The sequence below is a fragment of the Podarcis muralis genome, chromosome 17 (assembly GCF_964188315.1).
Source record: "Podarcis muralis chromosome 17, rPodMur119.hap1.1, whole genome shotgun sequence".
Lineage (NCBI taxonomy): Eukaryota > Metazoa > Chordata > Lepidosauria > Squamata > Lacertidae > Podarcis > Podarcis muralis.
Genome location: NC_135671.1, coordinates 25,360,864 through 25,386,595, shown reverse-complemented (window position 1 = coordinate 25,386,595; position 25,732 = coordinate 25,360,864). Strand labels below are relative to the sequence as shown.

Here is a 25,732-nt window from a genome sequence, read left to right as displayed (position 1 = left end):
GTTTCTTTTATGTTTTTGAAAGTAGTCTAGAGTGGCCCTTTTCCATTGTACATTTTATTTCCTTATGGGAACCATGACTGCAATATTTTAGGTCATTTAGGAAGTCAGTGCTCGTACCATTGAAATTTGACACTCTGTAATAATAAACCACCTACATATGACCCCTGTCACCCAGATACTGTGCTGTAAAGAGCAAGAGGAAATAGAATGCCTCATGCTAGAGGTGCTTGCATAATTCAAAAGAGAGTTTAGTAAAACAATCCAGATGAGCAAGTGGACAAATGATGCAATATGAAAAATATGGAACCAGATATAGTAGGCATCTATCCTGAATAGGAGCAATCAGAGATGAATTTTAGTTTACTTTTATATTATAGCTGGATTTCTGTGTGTTTTGTCTGAGCTTTTTATTAGTTTTAACCTGTAAAAATGTAATTAATGGCACTATGTACAACCTGAAGTTGGTACTGGGGGTTTGATGAAGGAGATGGTTCTTATCATGGGTCATGCATAGCAGCAACACTTGTGCATGAGATCCTGGCCTGCTTGTAAACTGTGCCTTGCCCAGCATAGGTACAACATTGGTATTTATCTATATTTTTGTCAAGACTTTATCAGGGGAAGAAAGGTGACTCAGCAGTCATGCCTAAGCAGCCTTTGTGGTGGTGCTGCAGGCTTCCTTTTCACTTGGCGAATTGCTTGATATGCCAATTCTACTATATCCTAGCCATTTTATTGAATGAGGACGGCTATTATAACTGTTCTGACTGCTTTTTAGGGCTATCTCATCACATAAATTTCTTTGCTTCAATGAATCTTTTAAATATTGGGACATATAATAACACTAAGTAAAAAGTAAAGGTAAAGGACCCCTGGATGGTTAAGTCCAGTGTGACTGTGGGGTGAGGCAGTCATTTCGATTCAGGCCAAGGGAGCCAGAGTTTGTCTGAAAACAGCTTTCCGGGTCATGTGGCCAGCATGACTAAACCACTTCTGGCGCAATGGGACACGGTGATGAATGCCAAAGTGCATAGAAACGCTGTTCATCTTTCCATCACCTCAGTGCCTATTTATCTACTCGTACTGGTGTGCTTCAAACTTGTAGGTTGGCAGAAGCTGGGACAGAGCAATGGGAGCTCACCCCATCATGTGGATTCGAACCACCAACCTTCCAATCGGCAAGCCCAAGAGGCTCAGTGGTTTAGACCACAGCGCCACCCATGTCCCTTTAATAGTACTAGTAGATCATTTAGGAATATGAAAAGAAAAGTAACAACAGGAGTATTGATTATTTTAAAAACAGGGTCTTTTGGATACTGTCCAGAAAGCTTCAGTAAATTGTCTTTTCCTTCTAAATCTTTGCAACACATATTTTTCACTTTGTGAAGTTAACCATACTGTGGTGTTTTGTTTTGTTTTAACTTTCCCCCTAATTTACCATTTTCTCTGGGATTCTATTCTATGTCAAGCTTCCCCTTCAGGTCTCTTGTAAGTTTGTCAAGCTATCCAGGGAGTGAAAGTTCAGCAACTTGCCTTTCCGCATATCTTCCTAGTCTTATACACAGAAAAGTACGGAATATCTTATCTCAGTTGAATGAAATGAGATAGGCTTGTTACTGTCTTTTGCCATTGTGATGCTCCTTTCTTTCTTGCAGTAAGCCAGGAAGTGTTCAGTTAGCCATACTTTAAAAGTTCAGTGGTTCCAAACCAAGGCCTCTCCTGGTATGCCCCACAGAGAAACTTACGGTCTTCAAATAAAAACATCTTGAAGGTCCCAGGCCACAGAGAAGTTAGGCTGGCCTCAACTAGAGCCTAAGCAGCCTTTGTGGTGGTGCTGCAGGGCTTTTTCGGCTGTGGCTCTGATCTGGTGGAACACTCTGTCACAAGAGACCAGGGCCCTGCGGGACTTGACATCTTTCCGCAGGGCCTGCAAGACAGAGCTGTTCCACCAGGCCTTTGGTCAGGGCACAGCCTGACTCCCTCCCTCGGCAATCTTCACGGAGCTCTGGCCCAATGGTTGCCAGTGGCTTGAATTAATTAATGTTATAATGAATGATTTTAGAGTGTTGTTTATACTGTACTTTTGTACTGTTTTATTGTTGTTAGCCGCCCTGAGCCCGGCTTCGGTTGGGGAGGGCGGGATATAAATAAAATTTATTATTATTATTAACTACTCCTATCGAGTTAAAAACAAGGCAGAATTCCCAAATTGTTCCGAAGCTGGTAACTATTGTTTTTTGGTTCAGATATAATGAGAAACTATGGTTAATTGAAGAGTTCCAAGTATAATTGCAGGTTTCTGGGAGGAGTCTGCTTATGTAGGCATGCATGAGGCTGATTCATGGCCATGCACTCAATTGTGATTCCATAATGTCTTATTTGCCTCTTGGCTTTAATGGTGAAGCAGGTAGAAAGTAGGCTGCAGTTCCTTCTTTTTTCTAAGAACGCTTTTGACTGGAGAAATTGAAAGATGTAAGGATTGGTTATTGAAACATATTATTTTGTGTGTGTGTGTGAGAGAGAGAGGGGGGGGGAACTTGAGTCTTTGAAGTACTCCCCCCCCCCCCAATCTAAGAGTTAATTAATGTGAGAATTGACAAAAGTATCACTAAAATGAAGTATACAGGATGCAGTTGCCTAAATTAAACTTATTTTGACTTCTGGACCTTTTGGATAAAATGGTGCCATGAACATTTCTAGGTCCTGAATGTTAACCTAACCCTGAGGCTAACTTACACAATTTTTATTCACTTCTGTTTCTCACGGAGATAACATATATCAACTTGCACAACACATTGAGCAGTGCAGGCGACACTGGATCCTTTGGTAATTATTACAAGGCTTATGCAAGAATAGTGTGTGAACCTAGCGGGAAGAAAAGGCAGCCATGGGGAGACACTTTGAGCAGAGAAAAATGTCATGGCTAGGGAGAGTGTTAACCACCACCCCTCTTTCCCCTTCTCGTCTGTTCCTCTTATCATTATTTTTAATCTAGGCTCTGCTACATGCATTTTCATATAAAATGTAGTTAAAAATACGTTTTGCTTTTTAGGAAATACATGTAATAAAGCCTTGGCTATTTAAAAATAAAAAGTAGGAAGGGGCTATCAAAGAGAACAATAAATGCCTACGTTGCATTACTACAATATATAATACAGTGTTGATTATGTCTGTTGAGCATAATACTAAGGAGTATATGTTTGTGACATGCAATTGGTGTCCAGGGGACAACATAAAGATTCCTCCATCTTTAAGAAAACTGAAGTCTCTTGATGGAAGCATTACATATCTTCAAGTCAAATTAGAAAGCAAATTAAAATAGCCTTTTACCCTTGTGCAATGCATCTATTTGTCCAATACCAAGTTGACTTGCCTGCTATGAACTATTTCCTACAAATTAAATATCATGGAAGACACAATCAATAGTGCCAAGGTCATTTGAGGAAACTGCCCCTTTGAAGTTTAAAAAGACACCTTGTGTAATCTGTCTTTAAACTTCATTTTCCCCTGTTACAATTAACAAGCTGCTGCCACCAAGCAGGGGAAATGCTCATGTCCATGAATCCTGGACTCATGTCTTATTATCACAGACACTATGTGAACATAAATATGTCAATCTTCTCCTATTTGCTCACAATACATTTCCAAGGCAGTTCCTGGTGCTTGGACAAGTTGAAGTTGAATTTAAGCTAGATGGTCATAAAACTGTCTGGATTAAAGAGAAGGCTCAAGAGATGGGAGGCAGACATAGCATCTCTTTGCATAATGACTTGGATCTGATGCTCTACATGTGAATAAGAACTTCAGAGGAAAAAATGTATGAGAGAACAGCTCTAAAGATGTCTCTCCGTTGGAGTAAAGGTTGAAGTACACAAGATCCTTTCAAAATGAAGTAACTGGAGAACAAAAGCGGATGGAACTGGAAAAGTAAAAAGGCAGGTTTTCATAAGGTTCTTGGAAATGGTGTCAAAGGCAAAATGATGACAAGGCTGAGGAGAGTATCCTGAGCTTTAGAAAGGAAGAGGAGTCATTTATGCACAGTACTCCGTGATTTGTCTTTCTCTCCTAAAGTGAATTTTTAATGAAAGACAAGTAGACTGATCTAATGTTAGCATGAACACTTTCTACTTTCTGCTTACCGTTAACCCAGTTTGCACACAACACTAAGCCAAACCATGGCTTAGCTCAGAGTCACATTGCAGCAGGAAGACTGGGGGAGGACTGAAGAGGTTGTGATCTTTGCTGGGAGTACCCACACACGCATTCATGCTTTGCTGTAGCTTGGTTTAGAGTTTCTTGGTTGATTTTAATGCCTGAAATTGGGAAACAAGATGTGCTTGAGCTGCATAAATTACTTTGAAATGGAAGTAATTCTACTTGCAGAATAAAGTTCAAGACCAGTTTTGCTACCATACTCCAGTTAAAATATGATGGTTTAATGGCAAGCATAGGACTCCTTCCCTCCTTTCTAAAATATATAGTAAATCTGCTAAAAGAACCATCTTTTATGCTGCTCTTATTTTATATTCTTAATGTTGTTTTATTTTGCTAATTTTGGTAAACCACCCAGATAAAATATGCCGGGTGACTGTAGATCATAAAGAAAGGTTTTCATTCATATGTCTTAAACTGCCAAAGGGTTGGTTTTATTCAGATTTCATAACTCGTGGAGTCTATAATTAGCATAAATCCTGAAATTATGCAGCTGTATAAAAGTGCTCTAGCAAACATCCCTATGCACTGAAGTGAGAAATGGACTCAAGACAGCTGGCCATACCCCTTTGGCACTGATGTACCATTCAACCATCAGCTGGCAACTCCATCTTCAACCTCAAAGAAAACAGGCCCTGTGCATGAAGGGCTCCACCATGCAAAAGAAAATCCTGGATTCCCCTTCTACACGTGTAGGGCCCATTCTCCATGTGGCTGAATATATCTGTGCAACTGAATATACAGCCATCCGGGTGTGTCTCTTTTATAGGAAATGTACACTTTTTGTGCATTCTGCAACTTCCATTTCAAAGTGATAACTCAAATAGCAAGGAACACCAGTTTTGGAAAACTATATAATTTTATCCTGCTCTCCCTTAAAGTAGCTCAAGGTGATTACATAGTATTATCCCAATAAGCTTTATTGGTGAGGGAGAATTTAACCTGGTCATCCCTGCTTTATGTCCCTTATTCTAACACTTCTCTTAATGTAATAGTTCTTTCTTTTCTAGAAGGAAGTACAAAAAATATTTTGATGCTCCAAGAATGTATTTTGAAAATGTCAGCCAGCACATTGCAGTTTATTATGCCAATGTGTACTATGCCAGTGTTGTAAGGGAGGTTTCATGTGGTAATAATTGGCCACTAGGGGATTCTCTTGTGGTGTAACTGAGCAGCTTGATATAAAATAATTGGAAGCCACAGAGAACTTGTGTAGTTCTGCCTTGGTTAATATGTACTGCCTGCTGGCCTCTGTTGAAGGCTATTAAAGGATATTTTTGGACCCAGCTTTTGTTTTTGACTAAAGAATGTTCTACATGGTGTCATTTAAACACAATATATGTCATTTAAGGCTCTCTGAGTAACAATCTCTGAAAAGTCAGAACTGTGTGAAGCTTCATATTTTGCAAAGGTTTAGTAAAAACTAAAAAGTAACTGTCATAGAATCACAGAATTGTAGAGTAACCCTCATAGAAACATAGTATTGTGGAGTTCAAAGGGACCCCAAGGGTCATCTAGTTTAAGCCCCCGCAATGAAGGAATCTCAACTAAAGCATCCATGACAGATGACCATCTAATCTCTGCTTATAAACCTTGTACTTTGTATTTTGGGTCTATGGGCCGCAATAAAGCTTTGTGTGTGTGGCTTAAAAACCGCCAGTGAAGGGGAGTCCAGTCCACCACCTCCTGAGGGAGACCGTTCCACTGTCAAACAGCTCTTACTGTCAGAAAGTTCTTCCTTATGTTTAGTCAGAATCTCCTTTCTTGTAACTTGAATCCTTTAGTTTGAGTCCTAGCTTGCAAAGTGGGAGAAAACCCTTTAGATGGCTGTCATATTTCCTTTCAGTCTCTTTTCTAGGCTAAACATGCCCAACTCCCTCAACCATTCCTCATAAGGCTTGGCTTCCAGACCCTTGATCTTCTTGGTTGCCCTCCTCTGCACACATTCCAGCTTGTCAATATCTTTCTTAAACTGTGGCGCCCAGAAGTGGACACAGTATTCCAGGTGCGGTCAGACCAAGGCAGAACAGAGTGCTACTATTACTTCCCTTGATTGGGACATTAGACTTCTGTTGATGCAGTGTAGAATAGCATTAGCTTTTTTTTTAGTGCTGATCACACTGTTGACATGATTAGACTGGTCTTGAGAAGAAGGATTCTAGGCCAATGCTGCAAATTCTATACAGTGGTACTTCAGGTTACATACACTTTAGGTTACATATGCTTCAGGTTACAGACTTCGCTAACCCAGAAATAGTACCTTGGGTTAAGAACTTTGCTTCAGGATGAGAACAGAAATCGTGCTCCGGCAGCACGGCAGCAGCGGGAGGCCCCATTAGATAAAGTGGTGCTTCAGGTTAAGAATGGACCTCTGGAACGAATTCATTACTTAACCCAAGGTACCACTGTACCTCGTTTCAACTAAAATGACGTTTGTACTGCCTTTTTTGTACTAACCTTATTTTAAGAACCTGTTAAACTTGCCCTTATTTCTACTGCTTATTGACTTCACATGAAAGTGCATCAATGTACAAAATGTGGAATATAGGATTTTCCATTACAGAAACAGTGTTCTTCTTACATTAATGAGTACATTAATTCCAAAACTGCTTCAGCACACTGGGCTTTTTATTTATTGAGATGAAGCCCAACTTATTCCTTTATTTATTTATTATACAATATGTAAAGCTAAAAGAGGTAAGAAATGTACAGTATATAAAACAAGTAATGAAATTGTTCTGACTGCTTTGGGACTGGTGTTATACAGTGCCTAAATGAGAAGCGTAGCAAGATTTTCACAGCTGCATTTTGTACTAGCTGCAGCGTCTGAACTGTGTTCAGCAGCAGACCCATATAGAACACATTGCAATAGCTCAAACACAAAGTTATTAGAACACAAAGCACAGTGACCAAGTTGTTCCTGTCCATAGCTGGTGAACCAGGTGAAGCTGGAAATCACGTGCATCTAGTAAAATAAAAAGCTAGATCGAAACATTGCAGAGCAGGTTGGATTTATATATTTAAAAATCGTGGGGTTTTTTTTGGGGGGGGGGGAAGACCCATGAACCTCACTCTGTTATTTTTTATCCATCTGTTACAATTTCTCGGCAGTCCCCCTTTTGGAGTGAGGTAGCTACATTGCGTGGCAAGTCCTGACCCACCCCCCCCCCACTTGGTTGAATAAAGACATGACTCAAATATTTAAGGTTAATAGGCTAAAAAAGGCCACAACTTTATTGGTTACAGATGATAAGCAGTATTGGCTTAGGCATTGGATCTAACTGACTATATCTGACTCCAGCCTGTCTACAGGGAGTCCGGAAAGGGTTAACCACCAGTAGGGGGAGTCCTGCTGGTGCACATCAACTAGGAACTCTCCCGGGGTCACAGCTAGGGGTCGTGCCTTAGGCCCTCACCTCCCCAGGCTTCGGACAGGGCCACGCCCCCTGGAATCCTTTAACGGGATACCCTTCAATATATGGGGCAGGTGATGGCGCTACCTCCTCTCTTCTCTTCTCCAGAAATATTCCAATGCCTAACCACCAAACCTTAAAAAGTTGTGACAATTTGCTACGAGGAAGGCGAAAACCAAGTGGCTGGTGCCAATTTGCCAAGTGGAAAAATTCCTACCAGGCCCCTCAACGGTGACCAACCGAAGTCCATAGCAAGGTCAAAAGAGATGAAAACCTTAAAGGGCAGGAGGGTGGGAAAACCGAAGCAGCTGGAAGCCTGAAAGAGAGAGATCTCCCAGCTGCGTCCTGCCTTTATTGGGCAGGCCACACCCCCAGACCAACCAGATTGGTCGGCCTGGCCAGTGACACAGCCAGGAATCCCCCAGTCGCGCAGGGCTGTCCACCCACCCCCTGCGCATGCGCGTGGAGGGGTCATGAGAGCCTGCAACACCACCTCCTCCTTAAGGCGGAAGTGGCCTTGCAGTCAAGCACAAAGGCTCATATGAACATGCTTCTAGAGCAGCATGGCCTATGGAGATCCAAGGGAAGACAGGAAGGAAAGATGCTGATAAGCCAACATGAGGGTTTTTTTTTTTGGTGTTGTTTTTTTGCAACATGCAATACAGTGTAGTGGAAGGAGAGGAGCAAAAACAAGCTATGCAGTATTTCATGGTCTCCAAAAAGTCGTTCATTCTCTCCTCTATGCAAACAAGCACCCAGAGGATATTTTTGCATATCGCCATGAAAGTTGTCTGCTACCCAGCTCAGAAAGGATCAGATGGAATAGTTCTCATGCAAACCAAACACAGTGGCAAGAAAGCCCCTTAGTAATATTTAACTTCTGTAATGTCAATGAATAATCATTGCCTTGACTAAACATTGCATGTTTGGAATAGAAAAAAAGCTTTTTGCATAACCGACCTGCAGTGTCTACACTGAAAACACCCCAAAATCTGTAGTACCCCCTGTGGCTTGGTTCCAGATTTCATATATTTCAAGACAGGAAAGCTTCCCTGCTGCCATCTATATTTTCTTTTTTATATATAACAGGCTGGCTGGGGCTGATAGGAATTGCCCAAATCATCTGGAGGGTAACAGATTGGGAAAGGCTGCCCTACTACAGTACAGAACTGACCAAAGTTGTCCATTAAATAGAGCCAACTCCCCATTTACGTGGGGGTTGCATTCCGAGGCACCGCACACATTGGTGGGATATGTCTAAGCCCACGCCGTTCCGCACCCGCCTGCTTCTGGGGCCAAAAATGGTGCATGTGTCAGTGGTCACATGTGGCTTGAACACGTGCAGATGGTGGGTTGCATGTATTCCACATCAATCTTCAGTCTGGCCATTTGATGTACTTGGATTGAGGTGGTCTGACTTTGGTTCCTCTCTAACTTTCCTGCTCCTCTCTGCTCATTCTCTGCATAAAGACTGGGGGGGGGGCACACATGAGCCTGTTTTTTTGCCCAGCTCTCAGTTCAGCAAATGTATAGCATAAATTTGTGGTCGTCATCTTCCAATGCAACCATAAATCTATTTAGAGATTTTTTACTACTGGAGGGTAGAAGACAAGTCTTGTTGTCATAACAGCTAAAGGAAAATGTGGCTAGAGCTGGAAGCAGATGACGTGTATAAATAGGCAGTGAGCTAAAGTAAAACATGCGAAGACAAATGAACTTCTGCTGTTTCTCTGCACTCTCAGACTGACCACACTGAATCTGTGCCAAAATCAGCTGGCTATTCTTTGCTGTTTCTTGACAAAATCAAAGCTGTGTCCAGATATAGTGCTTTAATCCAAATTACATTAAAAGACACAGACATTGAGCTGTAACCATCCCTTCCCTCAAGGTTTTAGAGAGACTTTTGAGCTTAGCAGAAGAGCTTACTAGTGCCAGCTACTTTAGTGTTAAGTGTCAATTAGTGGCACACAGGCAGGTAGGTTTAACTGGATTTTTACAGTTGCATATGCTCTTCATACAGATTGTCTTCCACTTGAAATGTCCAGACCACTATAACAAAATAATTGGATAGTAAATGGACTATATTCTAAGACTCTGAATTTAAAATTCAGGCTAATGTTTTGAAAACAATGATTTTAAGCAAAAATTATATACAGTATATTAATCTGAAAAACTCTTAAGTCGATTTTCACTGTGACCATCCTTTAAAAAAAAAAGCAAAGAATTTAATCCATCAGAATTCAATCCAGTTTCTAAATCTCATTAGAGTCAAACACATGCCTGAATTCATCCTGCTCAAAATCAATGGGACTCAGAAGGTAAGATTGCAGTCCTAACCCCACTTACCTGGGAATAAGCCACACTGAGTTCAGTAGAGCTTACTTCTGAGTAGACATGTTAAGGATTGCACTGTAAGTCCACAAAGGTCATAATTTTTTTCTAGTCCTTTTTCTGATAATGCATTATTGGGTTGGGTCACTGATGGCACATCAGTGGCTAAAAATCTGGACATTTCTCTCTGAATTGCCTGGGATTGTTCTTATTCACCTAAACTAATAATAATTTGACTAAACCATTCCAAGGTAGTCTTGCTGGTACTGCCTTTAAACAAAAGTCAAGAAAAGAGGTTTAAAGACTCTCTCAAGGCAGTTTTTTTAAAAAATGTAGTTTACACACCAACAATTGGGAAACACTTGCCTGCAAGCGCTCCAATTGGAGAACAGCCTTTACCAAAGGTGTCATGGGCTTTGAAGATGCTTGAACACAGGACGCAAGGGAGAAACATGCTAAGCGGAAGGCACGCTTGGCAAATCCACACCATGATCAACTCCTGCCCAGAAACCAATGTCCCCACTGTGGAAGGACATGTGGATCCAGAATTGGCCTCCACAGTCACTTACGGACTCAATGTTAAAACCGTGTTTTTGGAAGACAATCTTACTCGGCTACGAGTGATCGCCAAAGAAGAAGAAAAAGCCCTTAAAAACAACACCAACCGCTACATAGAAACATGAAAGCTGGAGTAGGTAGTACATGTTCAACCTTTAAACTCTGTTAAAAGTTAGAAGATACCATTGGTGACTAATGATTCTTACTGATACTAACGTTTGACGTTTGCACAATTTGTTTCCACACAGCAGTGAAGATGGATGGGCTCTGTTGAATGTGATGAAAGGAATGGGGAAGTATTAAAAATTGTCGTGTGAGTGCTGCAAAGGGCTGCTTCAACCAGGCAACATTTGGGCAATTGTTGCATAAACACATGGAGTTACAGCGTTGAAAGTCTAAGTGCCTTAGGCTGCCATCCTATGCACGCTTACATCAGAGTAAGTCCCATTGGACTCAATGGGCTTTACTTCTGGGTTGGCATGAATTTCACTATTTAATTTTACAACAGGTTGCTTGTGCCACAGTCCTCTGCGGGAGAAGTAAAAAGGTTGACCACAAGGGAGCACTCAATGCAAAAGGATTTGCTTCTAGTATCTCCGTAGTGGAACAAAGTTCACTCAAAGAAGGCATACAGTAATTCATAAGCACTGAAGACCCATATGCTCTTCTCATGAAGATGGCAACAGTCTTTAGATCGGGGGTGTGGAATAGGTGGCTATCCAGATGTTGCTTGACCACAACTCCCAACATTGCTGACCATGCCGGGCAGGAGTGGAGGGAATTGGAAACCAACAAATCAGAAGGATCACAGTTTCCCCACCCCTGGTCTAAATGCAGAAATGTACCTTGGATTTGAGTGTTGTCTATGTCTACAGTGGGGGTGGCTAACCTGTGGACCAGATATGACCCCACAAGCTACAGGAAGAGACCCACCAGCCCCCACAGCTTTATTTCCTAATCTCAGTACTGTAGTGCTGAACAGTGAGATCAGAAGATAGAACTGCCTTCTCTTTAGAAATTAAAAGGCAGCACCCACCCGAGCATTGTTCCTGGAAAAACTCTCATCCATTTGGTCTAGTGCCTCAGACTGGATCCAGCTTCATCCAATCCCTTACCGAGACAAGACAACGGTCCAGCACACCCGCTGCCTCACCTGAAGATGTAAAGCAGAAGTAGGCTGAAGAGCACTCCCCAAGCATCACCCTCTGGAAACGACCATCTAAGTAGGACCAGAACCATCGTAAAGTGGTGCCACCCACCGCCAACTCAGACAGCCGCTCCAGAAGAATACCTTGGTCGATTGCAGTAATGAGACACTGCAAGCTTTGGACTTGCTCACTTGCAGCTCCTTGCAGCCACACCAGAGAAGAGTGGAAGCTTTTGCCTCTGATTTTCTACAACTCAGCATGTCATCCAAATCCCAGACAGTGAACCACTCTGATTATTCTGTGAACCGCCCTGAGACCTGCCGGGGATAAGGGGGGATATTTAAATTCAATTTTTTTATTCTTATTCTTATTAATGTTAACTGGTTTGTTTGAAATAAGCAATAATTAAGATTAAGCACAGTTTGTTGGTTTTGCATGACGTAAGCAAACTGCCAAAACCCCTTCAGCTGCAACCACACTGAGCTATCAGTGGTGTCCAAAGTCTCAACAAATGAAACTGATATGTAAAAAGGTTACACGGAAAAAATACAAGAGACATTACACATAATTCTGTAAAACAAGAAAATCTTTAATAAAAAAAACAAGAACAAAAAAAGAGGGCCACATTTGATGAAATGAGGGGCTGTTTTTTTAGGATTTTACTCCAGGAAATTAAGGGCCTGGCGGGCCGGATTAGGCCCCCGAAACGGACTTTGGACATGCCTGTGTGTGACACGTGAAGCAGGTCATTGGAATGATCTTTCATATTCCAGTTCAGATCTTCACTTAGGTTCTCATTATTTCAGTTGGCTTAAATTTAGAAGATAAACTTAGACTGTAATCTGAGATTGAAAACAGTTTGAGTTCATGTTTTTACAAGCAAGTAGTGTCTTACTTTCCCCCCCTCATGTAAATAGTAGGTGCTCAAGATAACTATTATTTTAGTCCTATATTTGGAAAGAACTGATTTCACTATAACAATTTAAATTTATAACAACACTGCTACCTAGGCTGGTCTCTGAAGATATTAGAAGTTTGCAATGGAGACGAAACAATGTAGTGGGGCTGCAGCAAGAATTGCATCATAGCAAGAGCGTCCATGAGGCATTATTAGTGTGTAGCGAGAAATGTGCATAGTAATAACATGTTCACTGTGTTAGAACAAGTAGATTTTAAAAATCGTATTGTATGATTTTGTTTCTGCTTCATGAAAGAATCCATCATTATGGACTGTATGGACTCTCCATGGTAGCCAACTCTTTGTTAGTCCTAGGCATATTTTTGTAAATGGCACATTAAGATGATGCCGCCAGCCCATTAAGAGGATACCAAGAAATGCTCACTGTCCCCTTTAGACATTAATGTATCATGTTAGCCAGATACGGTGTCAGCATGCCCTCAGGACTGAGTGGGTATTCCTGCCATGGGCATGGTGAGGCAACAAGAAGGGTAGATAGAGAACTTCATACATCATCGTTCCCTCTACATTTCCAAGAGTCTCTTCTGCTGAGAATTCTGAGATCTAGCTCAGTAAAGAATTCACAGTAAAGCCAATATAACTCAAAGGTGCGCATGACACTCTAGCAAAAACATTAGGATATTTTTTAATTGTTGCCCAGTTTTGTTATGTATACCCCACTGATAATACTGAGAGCTTTTCTTGAAAGGCAGGATATGAGTATTCTAATAAAAACAATACTTTGTGTTTAAAATAACATCAGATAAACACATTTACAGACCCAGTTTTAAAAATTTAATATGCTGTTTCATCATAGGATGATGGAACTGTGGTTTGAATAAGTTACACAACTAGAACTCTTGCTAATTTCCCCACCTTATCAGGAAGAATAGTTCAACCCCAGTAATTGGAAACTAATCACTTGCTTCAGTTCTTCCATTAGATCTTGTGACAATGCACCTTTAGAAAGTAGTTCAATTTCCTGCCTGGTGCAGGGGTGGAGCAAGTTTTTCAAGGAAGCTCATTGCAACAGAGATTCTCAGACATGGTGAGCAATACCCCTGAAGGCTGCAGGTATATCCCAGGGAAGGAAAAATAAACCCTGAAAGTTGTATTTGGAGTGTTTTAGGGCCAACAATCTGGGACGTAGGTGGTGTTGTGGGTTAAACCACAGAGCCTAGGACTTGCCGATCAGAAGGTCAGCAGTTCGAATCCCCGCAACGGAGTGAGCTCCCGTTGCTTGGTCCCTGCTCCTGCCAACCTAGCAGTTCGAAAACACATCAAAGTGCAAGTAGATAAATAGGTACTGCTCCGGCGGGAAGGTAAACGGCGTTTCCGTGCGCTGCTCTGGTTTCACCAGAAGTGGCTTAGTCATGCTGGCCACATGACCCGGAAGCTGTACGCTGGCTCCCTCGGCCAATAAAGCGAGATGAGCGCCGCAACCCCAGAGTCGGTCACGACTGGACCTAATGGTCGGGGGTCCCTTTACCTTTACCTTTACTAGGGCCAACAATAACAATTAATTGTTGTTAATAATACGGTTTTTTAAAAAGTGTGCATAAACTGAACACACTATTTGATGGAACATAGCTATGTCTCTATGCTAATTTCCTGCCCAAAACGATCCCCACACCCCATGCTGTATCTGATAGTATCCTGACTACAGAAGTTCATGACACAATAAATTAGTTTATTCTTTAAGCTTGGGTCTTTTTTAAAAGCATCCTTGTAACTCTCTATGAAACCTCTTCTAGTTTTCAGTATCCTTCTTGAACTTTCCTGCCCAATATTGAATACAATGTTGAATAAATATGCAGTCTCAACACAGCAAACATAAATCCTGCTTCAATCAGATAGCAGTAACTGGTACCTAGTTTGCATATAGAGAGCTTGCCAAGTTTAGAATTCTACTGCCAGCTACTTGGTAGCCAGTGTCGATAATTTCTTGTGACCCAATGGTGTGTTCCTACTAGGGATGTGAATGATGTTTGTATTTTTCAAAATTGTCAATGAAATATTACAAAATTTGCTATTTTGTGCGAACATTGAGCAAGATTCCATGAATGTTTGTTGGATTATGATGCGTTGGTTCATATTATTTTCAAAAAGAAATAAAATGGGTGGGGAACCTTTTTTTTGTAATAATCAATCCTGCTACATTACTGTCACTTAATGCAAGTCATATCTTTTCCAAATGCACATACATTGTATGTCTGTAGTAAAATTACACAAATCAAAACATGTTATCAGTTACGTGGCCCAAATACATGTTGCATAACACACATAATTTTTGAAAGCAATTATGAAATTTGATGAAAGAGAATCAAAAGAGAATGAGCTGTGAAACAACATGGGCTCAGTAATTGGCAAAAAATGAAAAGTGAGAAAACATCACGAGTTACATCACTTGTCCCTACTCACTGTTTAGTTAGTTAGTTAAAGTCATGAATTCGCAACAAAAGGCTTGAAGAGATTTACAACAAAATTTTTAAAATAAAAATACCCCCAAAATACCTTCCTAATTAATTAATTAATTAATTAATTAAAAAATAATAAAAATACCCGAACATAAACATTACTTAAACATGTTTAAGTAATGTTGCCATAAAACTTTATTACCCATTGTTGTAAACATATATTCTTACATTTCTGTCCTTGGAAGGGAAAATTGTGCCCTGATTTAACAACAAAGATATGCCAAATGAATGAACTGTATGTTGCCCTTATGTGACACACTCATCCAATTGTTGGCACACCAGGGGATGGTATCTGTAACAGATTGTCCTGTTAGTCAAGTTCTTAGAATTGCTCCTCTTTTTTTAGAGCATCTGATCTAAGTTCATAAGAGGTGAAATGCAGTCTAGGTAACATAGCAATGCATTATCCTATTCTGCCTTTAAATACAAAAGCAAACAAATCCCAGATTACTTGTGTGTCCCCAGCTTGGTCTTTTTTATGAAGCAGTATTAAATCTAAGTGTCTTTAGTCTAAGACAATCAATACATTTATAAGCTTACTGCTATGTGTACAAACCCTCTGAAATTCAAGTTGAAATGGTTTAATAATTTGCTAGAGTGCTAATAACTAGCTGTTGTTGTGTGTCACCCGCTCTTGGAATTATTTTTACTGATCCCCGCCCCTTTGTAAACATGTCCATTCTGTCAATAGGGGGATGAATAAGATCCACAGATCTGATGCACGTTTGTGGCTTTTTTTTAAGAGAACCATCGGTATCAGTGTAAGAAACTGAGATATGAAAGCTAGGAGCTAAATGGCAGCTTAAACCTAGGTTATGGGTGCATCAATGGAATGTATAGGTGTGGTTTTTTATAACAAGAATACAAAGCTGAAAATGAATGGACTTCAGCTAAAATATTATGTTCATTTTTCACATGGTCTAGTCCTTCCCCTGCCCACCACCCTAATATTCTTAAGAGGATCTCTTCTCCAGCCTTCAGAGAGTAGCTGGAAGTGGGGAGGCAGAAAAAGGTCCTCCTTTCTTTCCACTCTGCAGTTTCAATCTGAAATCTTAGGTGCAGTACTTCACCCAGATCTCAGAAACTACTTGCGCTAATGAAATTCCCTGTTGTAAAATGCGCCTAAAACAGTGGGCATTTCAAACACTGATCAGTATGCCAAAGACACTCAGCTCTACATTTCTCTTTGTCATCTGAGTCTGGCATGGCTGTGAAGGTGCTGAGCTAGTGCCTGGATATAGGAATGGTCTGGGCGAAACCCAATAAACTACTGTATTTTTCGCTCCATAGGGTGCACCTAGTTTTTAGAGGAGGAAAACACGGGGGGGGGGGGAATATTCTGAATCAAATATTGCACTAAACTATTTAAAGCAGCAAAGCGGGCGGCTCCTGTCCGCTTTGCTGCTTTAAAGCGAGCCTCAGAGGAGGGTAGGAAGGGGAACCATGGCTTATCTAAGTCCAGTTAATAATGCTGAGCCTGATTTATGGCCATCAAGATTAGCCTGGCCTTCTTAGTGGAAGTCTGGGGAGGCTGAGGTGGACTTTCCAGTGGTCAAAGTGTGGTTGTGTCTTCCTGCCCGGCATCTATTTCCTGCCCTCTTTCCCCCCTGCACCCCTGCACCCTGCTTCGAAGCAAGCCAAGGAGGAGGGAAGGAAGCAGAGCCATGGATCCTCTGCTCGCAACTGCAGCGGATTCCCTCCACTTTGAAGCAGGAAAGTGGGAGAGGAGCATACACGAGTGTAAGCTGCTCCCCTCCCACTTTGCTGCTTCAAAGGGAGCCCAGGAGGAGGAAATCCACTGCAGCCGCAAGCAGCGGAGGATCCGTGGTCCCCTTCCTTCCCTCCTCCGTGGTTGCTTTAAGCAGGAAAGTGGGAGAGGAGCTGCTTACACAAGTGTGAGCTGCTCCCCTCCCACTTTGCTGCTTCAAAGGGAGCCCGGGAGGAGGGAATCCGCTGCCTTCGCTAGCAGAGGATCCATGGCCCCCTTCCTTCCCTCCTCCGTAGTTGCGAGAGCCAGTGTGGTGTAGTGGTTAAGAGCGGTAGTCTTGTAATCTGGGGAACCGGGTTCGCGTCTCCGCTCCTCCACATGCAGCTGCTGGGTGACCCTGGGCCAGTCACACTTCTCTGAAGTCTCTCAGCCTCACTCACCTCACAGAGTGTTTGTTGTGGGGGAGGAAGGGAAAGGAGAATGTTAGCCGCTTTGAGACTCCTTAAAGGGAGTGAAAGGCGGGATATCAAATCCAAACTCTTCTTCTTCTTCTTTGAAGCAGGAAAGTGGGAGAGGAGCCGCTTACACGGGTGTAAGTGGCTCCCCTCCCACTTTGCTGCTTCAAAGCGAGCCACGGAGGAGGGACGGACGGACGGAATCCCCTTCCCTCCCTCCTCCCCAGCTCAGGTCAGCAGCAGCGGATCTTGCTGGCTTTACAATGAGCTGGAAGAGCTGCGCAGAGCGTGTCAGCAGCAGCGGTTCTTGCTGGCTTCATTCCATAGGATGCACAGACATTTCCCCTTACTTTTTAGGGGGGGGTGTGTGCATCCTATGGAGCGAAAAATATGGTATATATAGTGGTACCTTGGTTTAAGAACAGTCTTGTTTAAGAACGATTCGTTTTACAAACTCCACAAAACCGGAAATAGTGATCCATTTTGCAAACTTTACCTTGGTCTAAGAACGGAATCCAAACAGTGGAAGGGCACTGGCAGGGGGAGGCCTCATTAGGGAAAGCGACTAAGAACGGTTTCAGTTTAAGAACGGACTTCCAGAACGGATTAAGTTCGTAAACCAAGGTACCACTTTATAGTTGCCAGATCCAGTGAATTGGTGTTCAGCTGGTTCTGAATGAGTCTGTTTACACAAACTGAATGTCAGCTCGGGCCAACAAGAGTTTGAAATGTAGTGTAACCTATTTCAGCTTACTAACAATTTATCCTTACTAATTTGCAGGAAAGCTTTGAGGATGCCTTTGAAAACATCCCCGTGTAAGTATGATTTTTTAAAAACCTCATTCTCCTAATAGAGATGCTGGGAAGAAAGGCGGAAGTGAGCAGTATACATTTAAACTAAATGTAGTGTTATCCTTTCTGCTCTTCTTACATCACCTACTTCCAACACTGCTTCTCCTTAACTCCTCATGTTCCTGCTACTTGTTTCCTTCTTTATCTGCAGAATGTAGTTAACCTACTGCTTCTTCCCTATTTCGTCAGCTTATTATTGTAATGACTTTTAACTTAGGGCTTCTCAGCACGGTCCCAGTCTCTTTCCATCTCAGCTTGTGGTTCAGAGAAGAGAGAACAAAAGTCACTTTATAGTGTCCATAGGTCTGCTCAGCCCCTTTTAGGGGTGTGGCGGCCTTGTGGGATGGCCAACACCTCCCTCCCACCGATGATACAGGACTGTGTGTTCGGGTCTGATCCTTGCCGGAGCACGAGCTTTGGCTCACCCTCCCGGCTTGAAATCCTGCTCCACATCAGCTTGCCGAATTGACCAATGGCAGGGTGGCACGGAGGGTGGGGCTCTCCAGGGGTGGGCCTGAGGGAACAATCAGGCTTCCCTCAGGTCCGCTCCCAGGGGGTTTAAAACAGCCTACGCCAGCCCCCGACACCCACTCCTGTAATTTTGCACTTACTCATTGAATTGACTTTGCTATGGCTGCAGTGGTCACTGTATTTTTGCATTGAATTGGCTTTGCTATGGCTGCAGTGGTCACTGTATTTTGGTGTATCAGGTGAATTGGCTATGCCCTGGAGGTTTTGCTTACCTTGCAGCAATCATCACAACTTCGGCAGTTTAGGCAATGGGTAACCTTAGTTTTTTGGGGACGTGGGTGGCATTGTGGGTTAAACCACAGAGCCTAGGATCAGAAGGTCGGCGGTTCGAATCCCTACGACGGGGTGAGCTCCCGCTGCTCGGTCCCTGCTCCTGCCAACCTAGCAGTTCGAAAGCACATCAAAGTGCAAGTAAATAAATAGGTACCGCTCCGGCGGGAAGGTAAATGGTGTTTCCGTGCGCTGCTCTGGTGAACCAGAAGCAGCTTAGTCATGCTATACGCCGGCTCCCTTGGTCAGTAAAGCGAGATGAGGGCCGCAACCCCAGAGTCGGCCACGACTGGACCTAATGGTCAGGGGTCCCTTTACCTTTTAACCTTAGTTTTGGTTGGAAGGGTTGTTGTACTCTCACTTTCCCCTCCGGAAACAGGTTATCCCCTTAAAGGGATTCATGATGGAGTTGCTTCTGTCCATTTGCCCTTGGGCCTCAGCGCTCCTAGAGGTGGCAATCCCTGTGGGGATCCTCCTATTTGATCTAAGTCATAGGAATCCCCGCTGCTGGGTTGACCCTGATGTCATTTCCAGCAGATGGGCCGGAAATAAATGCTTACCCAGGGCCTATGCCTATGCCAAACCACTTCATCTGTAGTCAATAAAGGTGTAGCCCGATTTGATCCCATTCAGCTGTGTGGTCTCGTTTATTTGGTAGTTCATCTAAAGGGCACATTTGTTACTGTTCACTTTTTTAAATTGCACATGAACCGTATGCTGCTCATGCTTTCTGCATGCTTATCCAATACAGCAAAATAACTGTGAGCGCAGTGCTGTCAGCTACAATATCAGATTTCCTTACGCATCACAGCCAATATGGCGATCAAATAAACACTGTGAAAATAATGTCATCATTGCTAGGATGTGTCTGTCTAATTAGTGCAGGAAGGTCTTTTAGAACAATATGTTTGTTAAAGATCTCAAGCTTGATGAGTTGTTCTGCCATACTTATACAGCTACGCAAATTTACTCAAATTGCGCCATTGACCTTGGTGAGTCTTACCTACACCATCTGAACTGCATAGATAGTGTTTTCCAGCTGATCTGCAGATGCCCATGTGCATATAAGTTCCACCTGCTTTTCGCAGCTTGTAGTCAAAAGTGAAATATTTTGACCCCACCTATTGCTAAGGCCCTCCATTAGTAAGGAAAGAGTAAGGAGAGCATAATGGCTGTAGATAAACTTCAAGTTGGTTGAGGGTAGACTCAGGCTTTTTCCAGTACTGTGGCTGCCTGCATGGTAGGTTCTTCCATCATTACTACCAGGAACCCTTGAGGGAACACATTTATCAACATCATACATACAGAATTGCAACTTAGGCCACAGACTTTTCCTCATTTACCTGGGAGGACACCCTTTTGAATTCAATGTGCTTACTTCCTCCCAGGTAAATGAGGAAAAGGCTGTGGCCTAAGTTGCAATTCTGTATGTATGATGGACACCTGCAGGCGAAGTCCCTGGATCCAGTCTCTTCTCAGGCATAAATGTAATAGGTGACCTTAAGCAAACCACTGTTCTTACAGCATGGGGATAATGCTGATCTCAGCTGATCTCAGACTGGATGACTCAGCTGGGTGACTATTGCATGGGAAAGATTGGTGGGCCCCCAAGACAGTGGGGCCCTAAGCTATAGCTTGTTTAGCTTATACATAAATCCAGCACTGGTTGTAAGCAGCGGCAGGGTGTTGTGGGTGGAGGGGCACCTCACTTCCCAACACCATGCTTTGATGCCACTTCACTGAGATGTGGTGCAGGCACAGTGGCAGAATTGGCTATGTCGACACTACACTGAGCTCCTGGAGTCTTGTCCCTTCCCCTTTCAATAAACAGCAGGGACATGCAGTGTTAGTAAGCCAGGGTAGCAACACAGCCCCAACTGCTCCACCCACTGCTACTGGTTGTAAGGATTATTGAGAGTGTATTTGAGGCACTTCATGCATGGAAAAAGTGCCATATGATGCTAAATATTCAGCATTAAAAATTTCAATATCAGTGGCTTTAAATTGTTTTTTATTGCATCTATACATTAAGTAGAAATACAGATATATCATAAATATTTTTTTTTTTAAAAGTAGAATTTCTTGTAAAATCACAAAGTGCAGGTATGAAGAAACATTAGAAGTGCCTTTCCCTCTCCCTCTCCTTTCCTCATACTGAAGTTGGATATTCTTAATCCTTGATCCTACCCAAGCTGCTCTGTGTGGTATTATTGCAGAGATAGAAGCCAGAAGTGTTTAAGAAAGGTTAGCCTTTTAATCTCAAAACTGTGGTTAAAGTTTTAACTATTATCTCTTGATAAAGGAATCCATATTAAGGTGTGCAAAATTAAAATACCATCAAGAATGTAGAATACTGTTCTATTACTGGTTAAAGTATTTGATAAGCCAAGTTGTGTTTGCCTAGTACTCAGGTTCTATGAGTGTGTGTTTAGCTTTTCTGTGCCTGGATTTATATTAATAAATGTTCGTGATTATAGGGGACCTGGATGTGTTGCAGTTTGTCTAACCACATGCATAAGCTGCAGACATAAAGAAAAGTGAAAAGAACCCATGTATTTCTTAATATTGTAATTGCATTTATATAACTGCTTTGATTTTTATATTTCTATTTTTATGTTGTGTGTACACATTTGACATTTGTGTTCCATGTTGTATTGGCATCCCTGTGATTGGCATCAGAATCTGCCTGTCCGGTGGATCCTGCTGCCTGAAGCGGTCTCCTCACCTTGCCTCATAGTTGGGCCAGCCCTGGCTAGAGAGTTCAAGAACAGGATCAGGAGTCTGAGACTAGGCAAAAGCTTTGAAGATGTCACGACAAAGGGCATGTTTTGTAATGCCACCCTTACTTGCTGCTTGCTTAGTTTTTATAGCAACCACTTAACCCTTAGTAGCAATGGCCCCCGGGAGGACAACTGGGTTCAGCCTTCCACCTTCGTAAAGTGTTTCAAGGCTGCCAAATTTGCTTTGGTGGAGGCCACTTTCAGTAAGTGCTCCAACAAATGCTGTTATTGGGGTTTCCTTCCACCCACGCTCAGTGATCATGCTATTGGATATCCCTTTCTTGGTCACATCACTCCTCTGCCTACAAGGCATGTTATTCTGGTCAGCAAGAGTAAAGCTCACACAGAGAGACTTTGGCTTCGCTGCTTCTTCTTAGCACATTTCTTCTCTGCCACTTTTCTTTCTTGCTCTAATCTCTCTTCCAGCCCCAACCAGCAAGTCTAGAATCATAGAATTTTAGAGTTGGAAGGGTCATCTAGTCCTACTTCCCTTCCCTTGCATTGCAGGGAAAATCTAGCTCCATCACAATTTTCCCCATTAATTACTTACCACTCCTTTTCCCACCATGACTGCCAATGTGGTGCCAGCACCATAACTTGCTACTGTTGTGGAGTGGGATGCAACTTAAACACGGGTTTACAGATTTGGGGTAGTACCAAATAGTATAGAAAGAAAAACCAAGATGCTTCTGCACATCTTTGAAGAGAGCACATTTTTGGACACAATCATGCGAGAACCTAAAATGCTTGTAATGCAGCTGAAGAATCTGGAGCTTGATAGCACTTGAACCAAATACTTAACACAGGGGTCAGCATACTTTTTTCAGCAGGGGGCTGGTCCACTGTCCCTCAGACTTTGTGGGGGGCCGGACTATGGTCTTTTTTTTGGGGGGGGAATGAACAAATTCCTATGCCCCACAAATAACCCAGAGATGCATTTTAAATACCGCATTTTCACTCTATAAGACACACTTTCCCCCTCCTAAAAAGTAAGTGGAAATGTGTGTGCGTCTTATGGAGCGAATGCAGGCTTCGCGGGCTATCCCAGAAGCCAGAACAGCAAGAGGGAGCGCTGCGCAGCTGTCCCTGGCTTTTGCGGGAGGTGGGGAAGGGACAGAGCATGCAGCTCTGTCCCTTCCCCCACCTCCCAGAAAAGCGCCCAAGCACCGCGCTCCCTTTAAAGAGAGGACCTCTTGCGGGAGGTCGGGGGAAAGCCAGGAGGCCTGCTTTCGCTGAAGCCAGGAGAGCAAGCGGGATTGGTGCGCACCAATCCTGCTTGCTCTCCTGGTTTCAGGGATAGCCCCGCAAAGCCTCCTGAGCGAAGGGGGAGGAGCGCTCCCTCTTCGCTCAGGAGGCTTCTTATTTCTTGTTTTCCTCCTCTAAAAACTAGGTGCGTCTTATGATCGGATGCATCTTATAGCGCAAAAAATACGGTAAACGGACACATTCTACTCATGTAAAAACATGCTGATTCCCAGACTGTCCTTGGGCCGGATATAGAAGGCGATTGGGCTGGATCCGGCCCCTGGGCCTTAGTTTGCCCTACCCATGACTTAACATGGCTTGTGAAGACTTCTAGAAAGCTCACTTGCTCTCTCAGTAGTTTCTTAGGAGAGCATGAAGCTCTTAATCCCAGGGCCATGGGTTTGAGCCCCATTTTGAGTGGGAGATTCCTGCATTGAAGGGGGTTGGGCTGGACTCTTGGGGTCCCTTCCAACTTTGCAATTCTATGATTCTATGATCAGTGGAAGAATATTTCATACTGTTGGCTTCTTCAAGTTTCCATGCCCTCTCTAACATTTCTCCTTAGATATATGTTGTATTGCATGCTATATAGTTATCCAACTCATTATCATGGATCATACTTAACACCTACTGTACTTCTGATATTTAAGAGAAATTCAAACATAAAGAAAACAAACTGAATTCCCAGTAAATAACTACCGTTCTATACTTCTTGCCATACTATTTTTAGAACAGGCAATGAATTATTAAATAGCTCTGTTGTTTGTAGCGCTCTGTTCTGTTTAAATGCAGCGTAAAATAGCCTGGTTCTCCTTTTCATCAGATTTCCAACATTTAATGTTAACTGGAGCACAAAAATCTGGAGCACAAAAATCTTTTTCATCCTTCAAACACAAATCATTGGGTTGCATTTGGTCTTCATTTCCCCCTTTGTAGTTAGGCAGTGATGGATTAGAATTAGGCTGCAGCATAGATTGGGAAAATCTCCCAGCATCCTCTTCCTGCAGAGGCATCATCTAGCAGCATTGCTGTAGCTGCAGCTATTTCAACTGACATTTCTTTTTAAATTGCAATATGGAGGGCTCCTGAGATGACAGCTGCTTCTGTGTGAACTTTTATATCTTTTTCCTGCCTGATAACTAATTAATAAGAGCCTCGTGAGTATTGAGGAATAAAACAGAGGAAATGGGATATTATCTAGGTGTTTTTTGCTGCCTTGTCTGGCTCTTGACGGAAACAAAACGTGCCTGAGAGAGGCTTATCTTTCTGTAGCAATTGCAGTTATTCATCTAAAGTTATCTACTCATTTAATTCTGTGAGTATATCATGTCTTATCTATGCTAAGTGGTTACTACAATCGATGGCAAAAGCCAGGGTGTAATTACAAAAATTTTATGGGGAAATTGCTTTATGAGGTTGTCTTAATAAAAATTTATTGCATTCTGTAAAAAAAAGCAAGTTCAGCATATCTGTGAACTCTTTCGTGGGAGAGATTAACATTCAGAATTATTTCAGAAGCGATTGGTTTTCCTTTTCCATTCATAGCTTATTTCTAGCAGTTATCACTGTGTTTCTGCTGATGCCAATCTTATAGGTTGCAGAATACTGCAAGGTGTGTATAGCAGGATGCATGTCTGAAATTGTCACACCATTAAAAAAATAAATCGGAGCTATCTATCATGTATGAGATTTATTTTGATTCTCAGGGAACTAATAGCTTCCGTTATCTGGTGACTTTGGTGTTTACTTTTAGTATAGCTGTTTATTTGTAATGCATGGGGGGGGGGGGGAGAGAATAAGCCTGAAATGACTTTGCAGCAAATTTAGAAGGTGATTCACTACAATAAGATTCGGTTATAGTAAACTTAATATGAATTACTGTGAACTTGCAGGAAGCCATAGAAAAAGGATCATTTGGCCTTAATAAGGTGTCTGGATCTGGGCCAGCATTTGAATGACGCAGTCTTGGTACCAAAAACATCAGGCCAGATTGTGTTGACTTCTATGTAGGGTAACAGGATTTCCCCACCCCCACTCTCAAATTTAAAAAGAGCTCAGCTGTAGGTACTTTCTTCCCAGCCCCAGCTGTTCATCAGTATAAAATTGCATTAATGGTTGTTGTTGTTGTTGTTGTTGTTTTACATCAATTACAATATTTACTTTTAAGACACAGGAGTACTTGGTCTCAATGGCATGTGCTGGTCCCAACAGGATGGCTACAGTATTTTGAAAGAATAGTTTAAAAGGTTTGGTTTTTCTCCTCCTGGCAAAATAGAAAGGAAGCAATTTGGGAACAATCTCAAGCAAAAGTTTTGCAACAAAAAACAGAGCACAATTTATCATGGAGATACCTCCTGCTCAGTTCTCAGAGCATTTGTGTTAGGCTGAAGCTCTACCCCATGAAATGCCTTTATGCCACAAAAATTCTCTATGCATGTGCTTATTTTAATTCTTTCCTTTTCCTTTTTGTATTTTTTATATATTTTATTGATTTGTTAACAAAAAAGTGCATTTCCCCCTTAATTGGTGTACTGTATACATATGAAGATATATTGTTGTGATTGTATGATTCTTACTATCACCTACTGACTGCTTCAGGGTGATAAGGGCTAGGCAGGGTTTCCACAAAGAACCAAATCATCACTAAAGGAAGTGCCAAAGTAGCATTAATTTTATGTAGGCATGCTTCAGAAATCCAGTCTTTGTGAATTTCAGTATGGACTGACCTCATTCATGCCACCCAGACTCATGTGAAGTTCTGAACTTACTTATCCACCCTGCTTTTTACACTTTC

At 42.2% G+C, this 25,732-nt stretch overlaps 1 protein-coding gene across 3 annotated transcripts in view; it reads left to right on the top strand.

Annotated features, from left to right (window-relative positions):
- Window positions 1-25,732, top strand: part of TTC39B (tetratricopeptide repeat domain 39B) — a 56,160-nt gene that overhangs the window by 1,900 nt on the left and 28,528 nt on the right. Inside the window, exon 2 of one of the 3 annotated variants that reach the window (XM_028712209.2) lies at window positions 18,042-18,076. The exons of 1 other annotated variant lie outside the window; for it this stretch is intronic. In XM_028712209.2, coding sequence (XP_028568042.2) covers window positions 18,042-18,076 — 35 coding nt within the window. Of the gene's footprint in view, window positions 1-18,041; window positions 18,077-23,948; window positions 24,254-25,732 lie in introns of those variants that run through there. One more of the 3 variants, XM_028712212.2, reaches the window with a different exon arrangement.